At 33.1% G+C, this 13,545-nt stretch overlaps 1 protein-coding gene across 1 annotated transcript; it reads right to left on the bottom strand.

The window, feature by feature from the left end:
- Positions 1-2,141: 2,141 nt before the first annotated feature.
- TEX50 (testis expressed 50) lies at positions 2,142-5,012 on the bottom strand. The gene is made up of 2 exons (XM_070940859.1): positions 4,692-5,012; positions 2,142-2,402 (listed from the first exon to the last, which is right to left on the bottom strand). Exons 1-2 carry the CDS (start codon positions 5,010-5,012, stop codon positions 2,142-2,144), a joined length of 582 nt encoding a protein of 193 aa, XP_070796960.1.
- Between the last annotated feature and the right edge of the window lie 8,533 nt (positions 5,013-13,545).

Raw genomic sequence — 13,545 nt, 5'->3', positions numbered from 1 at the left:
AACCCTCTGCTTTTCATCAGCAGTCTTATCTTTGAGGCCTCAGTAATCAAATGAAGCATATTTTTTCCATAAAAGTATGTAAAACTTTATACTGAACTTCCTCTTACAATGTAGGAACTAAAAGTAATAATTTAGCATGCAAACTTTTTACCTAAATTTGTAATTCCACTTTCATTTTTGAATGAACATTATTTGTAATCAGGTAAGAGATCACTGGATTTTTAATAATCTTATGGCTTTTGTACTGTTTGCAGCCTGGTTGCCCCATGTTTATAATAGCTGGATGTAATCAAAAGATTACGTAGGTCAATGAACTCATTCTCTAAAGATGGTGGAGTCTTTAGCAGCCCCTTTTCAGCCTAACATATTTTATTATAAAGTATGAGCTATAGTTTGTGAAAACTTGTGCTTTTCAATAAAATTTGCTAGTTTGAAACGTTATCAAGATTCCTCCTGATTTTTCTCTAAAGTTGGGAATGCCATCTTTATGCATCAAACCATAATGTGGTTTGTTTAGTTTTGATTCAGCATATTGTGTGAAACAAACCTTTAATAGTAAAATTAATACAACAAGGCATGATCTCTGGTGTCTCTCTCTTCCACTAACTTTGATCTTGAATCTGTTGGTCACTTCACAGCAGAACCATAATTCTGGCTTTGCAATTCTTGTTACAGTATTTTGAGTGTTATTGATACCATTATATTTATTAGCCTGGATAATAATACAGGTAATGATTGACTAGAACTGCCTGGAATTCTGAGCATGGAATTATAGTCGTAAATCACACTGATGGTTAAGTGGGTCATTACATGACTGATCCAATTTTACAACTTTCTCAACAAGAATTGCCAACTATTTTCTGTAAAAACTCCTATATCTATTAATTCAGTCTTTTCCCCCCAAGTTTTTTATTTTTAAAAAACATCAATGCATGAACAGTGTGGCACCTGAGTGTCATATATTTTGATACAAATAGAACAATTTTGATCGCATTTATCACATTTAGCAAGCTTATATAATTCTGATAATAATACACAGTTGTTAAGCAAATTCAATGTCATTAAGAAAAAAACATTGTCTACAATGGCGTTTTTTGCAGGAAACCAGAAATAAATGCTGATTTCTGACAAAAAAATATATATGAAATTATGGTCACAGCACGGTGGGATATTGCAAATGGACATAAATGTGGGCTGGTTGCTGAGCAACCAAAAGATGATCATGTGACTGTGTGGGTCATATTTGGGGGTCTTTTTGGGGGGGGGATCTGTCAGAACTTTAAATATCACTAAGTGACCGGTTGTAAGTCAAGGACTTCCTGTAGTGAGTCATTTCTAATTCTTGATGATTTTGTCATTTTGTGAGAAGCGTCTGTACCTGATCAGTACTCAAAGAAAGGATCATTTCTTATCAAGGGGTCTTCAGAGCCAGAAATGTAACTGATCACCATACAAGAGCACTAAAACAAAGCAGGTAAAACTGTCTTGAGGATGATCAGACGAACAGGTTCAGAGGCTAAAGAATAAAACAAAAGGATCTTTTCCTTTCTTTTGATCTCTGGGCAACTTACATAAGCTTGACTTTTAGCTACTGAATCGCTCAGCCATCTTCTCATTCTTTTAGGATCACTTGCCTTTTGTCTGTTTTTTGCTTGCCTGTTTTCCCTGAGCAGAAATCATATCAAGAGAAAGTTGGGAAGAAAGGATTTTTTCCATCTTTTTTTTCTGTCACATAGAATTAACTATATCTGAAATCCAGCAAGCATGAAGAATGCTGAACTGCTGAAAGAGCACTTTGCTTCCTGTGAAAAGGGAGCCTTTTATTAAAATTCAGTCCCAGTTTTATATAACAAAGGTAAAATCATATTGAAGACTCACTCCATTATCTACCAAATAGTCTTTAATTATTGAGATTGTAGATGCAAATCACTTTGGTTTGACTTTAAAACAACATTTAATAGCCCCTTTGTGTCTTCTTTAGTACAATTCATAGTATCCTGCACAGAATCTAACTCAGTATACCAAGCAACCTATATTGGAGCTTTGTTACTTCCTTTGCCATCTTATTGGATTGAGAGCAACACTTCAAATATTCAGTAAGAGCTGAATATAGGAAGGAAGAATTTTTTTGGCCCTATACATTATATGGTGTCTGCACTGGAGCTATGGTTGTGCAGACAAACTGGAAAAAGCTGTTCATCTTCATCATAGTCATCGTTTTTTCTCTTTTTGCTTAATTTACGGTACTTGATTTCTTTTTTGTGATGATGGGTGACACGCTTCATGTATTTCATCATCTTGGAAGTGTTAGTCACTAACTTGTAGAGCATTTTGTTCATGTCGTGGCTATAGTCATCATTCATTTCTGTGACAACTGATACTGCTGTTGTCGGGTTTTCTGACTGTCAAGTGAAAAAAATTGCAAGCATGTTAATGTTTTAAACTTATACATGATATATAGTGGAGACATTAGCATTAAGGTAAAAAATTAAAGCTTGTTTTTTATATCAGGAAAGTAATTCTGTGTACTCTGATATCTTTTATTGTTATACTGAGTATTAATTTTATAAGTTCAGTAATTACCTGTCCATTTATTGATCTGTTCTGAAAATACAGGGTTTTTAAAATTAAAAAAATGTTAAATAGCAGATGGTTTTGAACAAGAGTTTGATATGTAGTTAATAAGTAATGGATGCTTTTCTTGTCATACAAATAAAAGTGTCAAGAAAGGTTTCCTTATTCAATTTTGTAAGTATAGGAATTCAAGTTGTTGTTAAATATATATGATATATATGATCAAAGCTAGTAATAAGACTGTTAACCTTATAAGCCCTGAAGACTTTTTTTATTTCAGCAAGCCGGGCTGGGTTAAAATTTTTTTTAATTGGGTGAATTTTATGGGTAAGGGGTTTTAAATTGGAGAAGCCAAAGATAATTTAATTTTGTTTTAAATGTATTTTAATATTTGTATTGTGTGTTTTTAATTCTGGCTGTTCACCGCCCCGAGACCTTCGGGAGAGGGGGCGGTATAAAAATTTAATAAATACTAATACTAATACAACGAGATCCATATTTTAAACTTTGGAAATCACTGTTCACCTTGGAGTCTAGGTAAGCAGACACCGATTATATCCAAAAATCCTACATTTAGACAAATACTTTTAGCCTTGCTTCAGCCATAAGGAGAAATTTATATAATTTACTATTACAATTACATTTCTTCTCTGCATAAAAAATACTGTTATTTAAAATTATTTAGCATATAATTTACTATTATATCTCTGCATGAAAAATACTGTTATTTAAAATTATTTAGCATAAAGCTGTACTGTAATCTCTATAATATTACATTCCGGTAGCAGAGTTTCATTACTATATTCTGCTGTTACTCCTTCCGTAGATATTATCTTTGTTTTGAATGTTTGGCTAATCACCAAAGTTTCCCCTCTCCACTATGCTTCTCATTTTCTTGAATTGTTTTGATTTTCTGACATAAAAATATCTGTTCCTTGTCTTTAGTCCAATTCTTGTTAGCTTTTCTAAAGATAACATCTGAGAGCTGAATTTTTTTATGGTAATACTTTTTTTCTGAGAGCTGAACATTTTTTATGTGTCTTTACAACAGAGTTAGATATTTTTACTATTTACTGTAAATTAAAACTTATTGAAAATGTACACCATCTATCTTGGAGCTTCTTACCTCAGATTGGGCACTACGTATATATACCATTCAAAATCTAAATTAGACAAAATTTAGTTGAACTTAGAATACAGGTTGGAGTTAAGATATAATTATGGTTCATAGCACTATTATTACTACTATTATTTTAACATTTTATTTGTCACCTGTCTAGCCATGGGGTTATTCTAGGTGGCTTACAATAACAAAAAGGAAGAAAAATGAAAAAGTGTGTAAACAGAAATAAAATAATAAAACAATAATGTAAACAATGATAAAGGAATGCAACAAGAATACTTCAATATGATAACCAGAAGATGGAGAGATGGAGAGCAGAGAGCAAAGGAGTGGAGTCTGCCATCACTCTAGGAGATACCTCCAGTGTGAAACTCCCCCATTTGATCCTTTGGCCAACTGGCAGAGCCATGCCTTAGAATCTCTTGCAGATTGCGGATATTGATAATAATCTTTAAATGCACAACAATATAAATCATATATGGACTAGATTATATCAGAGTTTAGCCATTCAAACAGTTATTGAAATTACAATTCTTAGAAGGCTAAGATTTCAAGTCTAAGTTCCCTCCAGATGAATTGAGATTTTAACTCCTAGAATTTCATGTAGAAGCAGAGAAACCTGGGAGCTGCTATGAATTGACAATTATCTATTATATATATATTCTGCATAATATACATACATACATACACATACATACATATACACATACATACATATACACATACATACATACATACATACATACGTTGTGGAGAACCAGATATGCAAAGACCAATCCAATAGCATTCTCACTAAATCTGCTTCAGATAATAGGACGACAGATGTTGGGGATGTGAATCAGATGAAATAATTACATTATCAGCAGACAGCGTTATTTTTATTTGATGGGATTCTGAATTAGGGATAGGGAATGAAAGATAGAGATCAGGCAATGATATAATTGGGAAAGGATGAAGCATCCTCTTCATTGCACAGCTGGTTTCTGAATCTTACCTTTGTGCTTTTTGTCAGTTTCAGTTTGGGTAAAAGGAAGTGTACAGCTAAACCTATAGCTATGACAAGTGCCACTTTGTAACTAGCATAAACTACTTCTAGGCACCCTTTAGATAGTCCTATGCCAGTAAAACACTGGTAAATGCGACATATTGAGTTATGAAAGAGGATAGATTGCTCTTTAGTCACCAATTCCAGATCCTGTGGAGTCATTTCCCAAGCAACTCTTGTCCAGGCTGGTCGTTCACAAAAACCAAGAACATCTTGCATCAAGAAGATAGTCCACAAAAGGAAAATCTGGCAAGAATGACGCAGAAACATTTTATGCTATTTTTAGACAAAAATGTCTCTATGTAATGGATGTTCCTTGTGTAGGAGTTGCAGCAAATGGCCTTTGAGGTTCATTATGGACTGTCACAAAAGAATCTTAGTCAAATAAATCCTTCCATGATAACCAAGCTTCCTGCCTGGGCATTAGAGAGATTTGAATGTGGTAATATTAGCCCATCAGCTGTGAGAAGATTCTGTGATGTCATAAAGGAGCTCCAGATCTTATAGAAAAGTGTCTATGAAGTCAATAAGAACTGAAGGAAAGCGTTTCAAAGTAAAGAAATGTAAGGCGAAGAATACAAATTGGAAATATCCTACTCTTAAAACAAAATGTACATTTATCAAATTATTAGGCGTAGACATGTCTTATCCCTTGTTCCTGTACTATAATGTTATCAACATAAAAAGCACGTCATATAATTATTTATATATCCTCCTCCTCCTGTTGATTCTTGCCTTTCCTTTCCTTCCATGTTGGAATGGGCCTGTCATACTTGTTCCTTTAAAAATGCCATGTTTTCAGTTGATATCAGGTAAAGAAATCTTTAGTACAATCAACTTGAGAATGCTGGCTAATTAATGCCATTCCTAAGGGAAGAAGGTAAGGTGTATTACTTAATGAAAATGCAGTACAAATGCCATGCATCTGAAATAATGAAATAATAAATAATGAGAGATACTTGAAAATCTTACTATATTTTATACTAACAATTCTCATATGTAAAAATGTGTAAGTATACATAATGTTTTCCCTAATTCTGAATAAGGCATTTCTGAAAATCATAACCTAGCATGAATATTTACTAAAAATCATTGACAAATGTCATTTTATTTTTCTAATAAATGGTTGTTTTCTGAATGTAAGATGCTTTAATCATACTGGAAAAAATAAATTCTATAATATTTTAATATAGAAAGATGTTACGAAATTATTTAAAGGATTATTCTAATTATCTTCCCCAAAGCAGTATAAATTTGATTTGAGGCTTTGTTAATTTTGCTGCTCAGATAATACCCATTGCATTATGTTAGACGGTAAAGGGAGAAGACATATCTCCATAATTTATACATACCTTGGGGTATTTATAAAGAGGAGAGAGGGGATGAAGAATAGAAATTAAATTCTATAGTGTCTTTGCTATCCCATACTTCTTGCTCATTACACTGACCACCAGGAAGTGGGCACTACATGACCAGTTTCCTTCTATTTGTTATTCATCATGTATAAATAACCAAATATTTAATGGAATTCATGGATTAATTGAAGTCATGAACATTTGGACTTCTAGAGGAAGAGAAGGGTGTATGGAAGCATAAAAGAAAAATCCATAAATGGGGTCATGGCATAATATAACATGTAACTCTCCATCCTGAGAGTTTAAGGGAAGTAGATTATTTACACATTCTGATAGATTGCCTATGTGGTGTATGTCATGTCAAGGTAGTGATTTAAGAGCTGACCAGCTGCTACGATGATACAATGATGCGCTGATATAATGATGGGAATGAGTCAGCAAGGTTTTTAGCTGTTATCCCTTTAAGAGCCTGTATAATAAGAAGAGGCCCTGTTAAGGCTTCTCTCTCTCTCCATGTGTTCTTCTCTGCTGTAATTTACTGATTGGTTGACTTCTGCTTTTAGTATGCATATGTATAGTATGTATTCTTTTGTAGGTAAAACCACTATTATTGTTCCTGGGTTGTTTCACGTAGTAAAGCTGTGCACACTCTGACATGTCATGTCTACAGGGAAACACAAAAGGAAATTTACCATTTTGAAGTTATTATCCAGAAAAAAAAAACAGCAGGAAAGACATCAGTTGACATTGCAAACACATTTAGAGTTAATTCTACATGAAAAAGGCGGACAAGCAGCAATAAATGCATGTGCATTTTGTCAGCTCCTTTTTAAAAAATCAATATGTATTAAATGGTAGAAAGAGTTTTCATCAATATTACTGCAGAGTGAAGACAGTTAATCTTTCAGTTTCTGGCAGTGTTCTCAATAAAAATATACCCTCCAACAATTATTTTTTTCCCTAGAAACATCTCATATAATTTAATCTCAAATGGAGTGGTTGCTGGGAAAAAATGAGAAATCTAGATGATGCACAGAATCTAGTTAACTTCAGCTGTGGTAGACTTGCTATTATATAGTATAGCAGCATTTCTTGGATATTCTCATGTCTTTTTATTCTCTCTTTTTCTCTCTTTTTCAGAGGCCAAACAGAATTTACGCAATTTTATTTCCCAAATCCAGGCAACAATCACTGATCCTGAGAAAGTTCAGGGAAAGCTGAATAAAGAAGATAAGGTATATTATTTAATTAATTATAGATTTTCTTTATATAGTGAGTTTAAATTTGGCTAGTTTAATCGTAAGCTAATGCCAAAATATATTTGATAGTTACTGACTCATTGTTACTGATGACCCTATTTTATTTTATTTTTTGCAAAAAAAAATTTTAAACATACAAATAAACATACAATACATCTTTTCGGAACAGAGCCTTGATCCAGTCATAAATTTGCTCAATTTTTTGTCATCTTTCACAAAATTTTATATATTCTATTTTTGCCACAGCATTTATTTCTTAATCTTAAATCACATATCTCAACTATTACCATCTTATAGAAAGTTTACTCCTATTAACTTAACCAAAGCAATTATTCTTCTATTAATCCACCTTAAATCTTAATTCAAATAATACCTCATAGTACATGCCCCGCACAGAGAGGGCTTGCAATCTGGGTGTCCTCCTGGATGCACGGCTCTCTTTAGAAGAGCATATGACGGCCGTGGCCAGGGGGGCTTTTTATCAGGTTCGCCTGATTCACCAGTTGCAGCCCTTTTTGGACCGGGACGCCTTGCGCACGGTCACTCATGCCCTTGTCACCTCCCGGCTGGACTACTGTAATGCTCTCTACATGGGGCTCCCCTTGAAGAGCACTCGGAGGCTCCAACTGGTCCAGAATGCGGCCGCACGGGTGGTTATGGGCGCAACCCATTGTGCCCACGTGACACTCCTCCTGTGCGAGCTGCACTGGCTCCCAGTGGTCTTCCAGGTGCGATTCAAGGTGCTGGTTACCACCTTTAAAGCGCTCCATGGCATAGGACCTGAGTACCTTCGAGACCGACTGCTGCCACTAATAGCCTCCCACCGGCTAGTCTGCTTCCACAGAGAGGGTCTCCTCAGGGTGCCATCGGCCAAGTTATGTCGGCTGGCGACACCCAAGGGGAGGGCCTTCTCTGTGGGAGCCCCTGCCCTGTGGAATGAACTGCCCCTGGAAATGCGTAAGATCTCCGACCTCCATGTATTTCGCTGTGCCCTCAAGACCCTGCTGTTCCGCCAGGCCGGGCTATCAATGTAATGATTTTAAATTAGGTGTTTTAAATTTTGGGGGTTTTAAATTTGAGCTGAAACTATTTAATAATTTTAATTATTTTTAATTGATGTCTGTCTTTGTGTTTTTAATAGGCTGTACACCACCCTGAGTCCTTCGGGAGAAGGGCGGTATAGAAATAAAATAATAATAATAATAATAATAATAATAATAATAATAATAATAATAATAATAAAGTATTATATTATATTAAGATAGAAATATTTGAACTATGTGAAGATGAAAAATGATATGGGGGTTGGCGGGGCTCAAGGTTTTTATATAAAGGGATAATGATGGGGTATATTCTATGGAAGTCCGGGGGGGAGGGGAGGGTTAGGGGGGGTTAGGGAGGGTGGGTCGGGGAGTCTGGGTTGGGTTAGAGGGGTGAAAATGGGGTGAAAATGTAATTGTAAAACTTTTACAATAAATAATAATAATAATAATAACAACAACAACAACAACAACAACAACAACAACAACATTTCACAATTCTTACCCTAAATCCTCATTATTAATAATACAGTTCAAACATGTTTATATTTCAGAATCTAATTTCCATTTCTAAAACTTCCTTACATTTATTATTCATATAATATTAATTGAATCTTTATTTCATTATTACTTCAAGTTTAAATCTTATCTCTAATCTTAAAAATATAACAATTTAACATTTGAACAAAATTCTTAATTCAAATAATACTACATAATACAATTCCCAATTATTTCCCTAAATTCTATCTATTTAACAATACCATTTATATAAAAACCAATTAAGTAATTCTTATTTGTAAATCATAGTCCTATATCATTTCAATTTTCTTTTCTTTTTTGCTTAAACAGATGTATTATTGAAAATATTCAAATTATTACCATTGTTATAGGTATTTAAACAATATCCCAATTATTATAGCCATCAATTTTCTCAAATAATACCATCTAACATCTTAATAAAAATTAATTCATTGTGTCCATTGATATATTTTCTTTTAACATAGTCTATAGTCTATATATATTTTAGCTTCAATCCATATGTAACATATTCTTCTCTCATTTTTATTACCATTGTTGATCTCAATATAGTCATTTTATATATCAAAGTCCTGGACTCTTCTATTTTACCCTATATTCCCTAATATTTTCCAACCTTTTTTTCTTTTGTCATTCCTCTATTAATCCCAGTGTAATCATCTTTATGTTATTATTAGTCTCAATATAATCTCTAAGAACCTCCTTTTTATTATTACTATCCACATATTCAATTACTTATTCATATTTAATCTTTATCTTCTTTATTTTCAGCCTCTGATTGTTTCTCCATCTTCATTTTCTTGTCCGCTTGCGTGTACTCCATTTCAGCTTTTATGTCCTCAAATTTTTGTCCTCTGTGCAACATTATAATTATTTCTCTTATTTCCATTTTCCAAGTCAAATACATCTATTTGATCCTTTCTCTAATTCCTGTGCCATTTTATTCTTTTTACTTTAATATTATTCCAATTATAAGAGTTCCATTGTATTCCCTTTTTTTTGCAACATTAAGCCACTTGCAGACAAAAAAATCCTCCCCCACAAGTTCTCACAGTTATCTATGAAGTTCACAATTTTCCAAAACAAATATTCCTTTTTACTCCAGCAGGTGTCTCTCTACAATCCACAATTTCCGATTGTTTAACAAGTATCCATTTTATTTCAATTACATTAACAATCTTACATTAGCTTCTCTTTTTCTTTTTAGTTTTCAAAATATCAAATCAGTTTTAAAGTCCAGTCCGAATTTAAATAGCTCTTCTCACTTCTTTTTTCCTTTTTTTCCTTTTATTTATACACCATTTCTATTTTAGGACTCATTATCCATTCTCTTTGTTTTTCTTGAAATTTAAAAAAGAAAGGGAAAAAAAGGATCTCTTTATTTCTTTCCGATCCTTTAACCAAATCTAGTTATTTAAAATTTCCAAATAGTTTTGTTCAAGAGTCAATTTTCTTTCGGGTTTTTGTCTCTTTAAAATTACGCTTCAAGATCTTCTTTTCTTGCCCCCGCGCTCATTAGCCACTATTTTATCACTAGGGGTCTTATAGTTAAAAGATGTTTCCCTTGTTGTTGTTTCTAACCTGGGTTGGCTGTCACTCACCCGGCTTCAAAAAACTCTGTTCCATTCCTCACTCCTGCTCAATACTTAATCCGGTTGCCCCAGCTTCATGGCAGCCGCAATGGCTGCCATCCCCCGCTGCCGAGTCATGGAGAGTTTCCTCTGACCTTCGAGGAACTTGCCTGTTTCTCTCGATCATCCGAGGTGCCTTTCTTTCTTCCCCATCCCTACAGGACGGTTCTGGTCCAAAAACCCATCGGCAGCGGTTCATCAGTCCGGGTTTTCGCGGAGCTCATGAGAGCCTGCTAATTCCCCGACGCTGCAAGACCAAACCGGAAAAAATCTCCAGTTCTGATGACCCTATTGATGACCCTATAAAAGTATTTTTTTTGTAAAGTTTTTTTAAACACACAAACAAACATACATCTTTTCTGAACAAAATATTGGCTTGGTCTTAAATTTGTACAGATTTTTGTTCATCTTTAACACAATTTTATATATTCAATTTTTCTCATAGCATTTATTCTCTCTTATTTTAAGAAACCAATATTGCCCTTCATCATAACTTCTCATCATATTATAGTTCAATTTTTCTTTTCCCTCCTTAAAATTTGAACCCCTAAATTTAAATTCACCTAATATAGTACGATCCCCAATTATTTCCTTAAATTCTCTTATTCTAATCACCAATGATTCTTTTATCAACTATTTCAAATAATACAATTCAATATATTACTAGAAACCAATTAAATATGTATCTTAACCCAAATGTTCTGACTACTTCAATTTCATATATTGAACTTCTTATATCTTATATTCTTATTTTCAATTCTTAAGCATCCCTACATTTTGTCATTTCTTCATATTCACTTAAATAATTCATTATTACTATTCTATTACTTCATCAATTATTTGTATTATCTCTTACTATAAATGTAATCCATTATCATGATTTCAATAATTAAACATATTCAATAAAAATTCAATTAAGTATCCATCTTACTCCAGTACCCCCAAATTTAAACTCATACAGCATAATACAATTCCTAATTATTTTCTTAGAATCTCTTGTTCCAATTTCAAATAATTTTTTCTTCATCAACTATTCCAAATAATACACTTCAACATTTTTATAAAAACCAGTTAATTATATCTAACTAATTCATAATCCAATATCATTTCAGCTTTCTTTTATTTAGTTAAATTCCAAATATGTAATTAAGAATATTCCAGTTATTACAGTCCCCTTCATTAATTAAAAATATTCCAATTATTACATTCATCATACATCCATATAGCTTGAAATCACTTCAATAAAAAATACAATTTCATCTTTTCTCTAATATTCATTTCATTTACTCCATATTCCTTTTCCATTTCTTTCTCCCTTTCTATCTTTATATTTTATTTTATTTTATTTTTCTTTCCCCTTTTTTTTTATTTTAGAATCCTGAACTCTCTTTTTTCTTTTTCTTATCTTTCCACTGCTAATCCCAATATATTCATTTTGTTTTTTAAAATCATAAACTCTTCTATTTTGCTGTGTTTTTCACATTCTTTTCACATTCTTTTCCATCCCTTTTTCTTATGTTCTCATTATTAATCCCAGTGTAATCATTTAAATTTTTTATATTCTTTTTATTCCACTCTCTTTTCTTTCTTTCCCCTTTTTCTGTTTCTTCCATTGTTAATCCCAATGTAATTTTTTAAAGTTCTCCTTTTTATTATTACTACACATAATCATTTAATTTCCCATAATCAATCTCCTTGTCTTTGTCTTCTTTATTGTCAGTCTCTTTTTCTTGCTTCTTATTAGTTAATTCTTTGTCATCTTGAATATGTCCTAAGTCAATTTTTTGGTCATCCAGTTTCACTTTTCCATACAAGATTGTAGTCATTTCCTTTATTTCCGTTTTCAATTATAAGTACATCATTTTCATAATTTCCTTAAATTCCTGCACCATTTGTTCTTTCTAGGTTGATATTACTCCAATTAAAGTTATGTTGTAATCCTCTTTTAACAAAAGAAGATTACAAAACAATTTTCTGATCAGGTTTTGTCACTTTGTAACTTCTGCCTTAATCATCTTCTTTTTTTTTCTTTCTGCCTATGAGTTAGATGTCACTCACTTGGCATCAATCTTCTGCTCAATTCTCCGCTCCTGCACAGTGCTTAGTTCGGTTGCCCCAACTTACTGGCGGTCATAATGGCCGACCCCCCCCCCCCCGCTGCAGAGTCAGAGAATTTCCTCTGACCTCCAAGGAACTTGCCTGTTCCTCTTGGTCTTCCAAGGTGCCTCTCTTTCTTCCCTGTTCCTACAGGACAGATCCGGTCCAAAGACCCCTCTGCAGCAGTTCGTCAGCCCGGGATTTTGCAGGGCTCATCAGAGCCCGCTAATCCCTGACTGTCTCGCCACGACGCTTCCAGTCAAATCCCTATAAAAGTATTATAGGGTCATCAGAAGTTTCATTTCAAATGTCAAACTACTTCTTCAGTCTTTTGCAAGGACCAAGTAGGAAGAAATGTCACATGATGTAGGGGACCTTTAGCTAACATTGCCAATTCCAAATCTTTTTAAATCAAGATTTATTGGTGACTATATGTAACATATATTCTGAACAATTAATTGTTATATATAGCATTTTTGTAAACCACACATGGCTTTTAAGATACAATAAAAAATAACAAATTGTAGTAAAATATTATATTGTTTCACACAAATAAAAACAAATAGCCTGGAATTAGTCGATTATAGTTCAAATATTAATTTCATAGATATTTAAAGTGAATATATGAACAAATGCTTCTTTATATTGGAATATTTCTAGGAAGTTCAGTATTTGATTACCAAATTTTTATATCTGAATTCATGCATGGAAATTTAGAAGCATTTAATACAATTTTGTAACTATTAACTATTTCCCAAATGTCTCTTTCAAATACATCATATATCCTAGCCTTTGCTATCTGTGAGCAAATATGCTAACAATGTCACACTTCTACTTTACTGTGTTTTTGTATTTTGAAATTTCTCAAGAACCCTAATATTTAT

Source organism: Pituophis catenifer, unplaced genomic scaffold, assembly GCF_029215685.1.
Source record: "Pituophis catenifer annectens isolate HBS135680 unplaced genomic scaffold, rPitCat1.0.hap2 SCAF_3, whole genome shotgun sequence".
Lineage (NCBI taxonomy): Eukaryota > Metazoa > Chordata > Lepidosauria > Squamata > Colubridae > Pituophis > Pituophis catenifer.
The sequence above is the reverse complement of the archived record's forward strand: the minus strand, read 5'-3'. Positions and strand labels throughout refer to the sequence as shown.

Bases quoted from the DNA above. Each gene is read 5' to 3' on its own strand.
- TEX50 (XM_070940859.1), bottom strand. From the start codon at position 5,012: ATGTTTCTGCGTCATTCTTGCCAGATTTTCCTTTTGTGGACTATCTTC. The intron at 2,403-4,691 runs GTAAGATTCAGA...TTCACTTGACAG, and splicing joins AACTGACAAAAAGCACAAAG to TCAGAAAACCCGACAACAGC.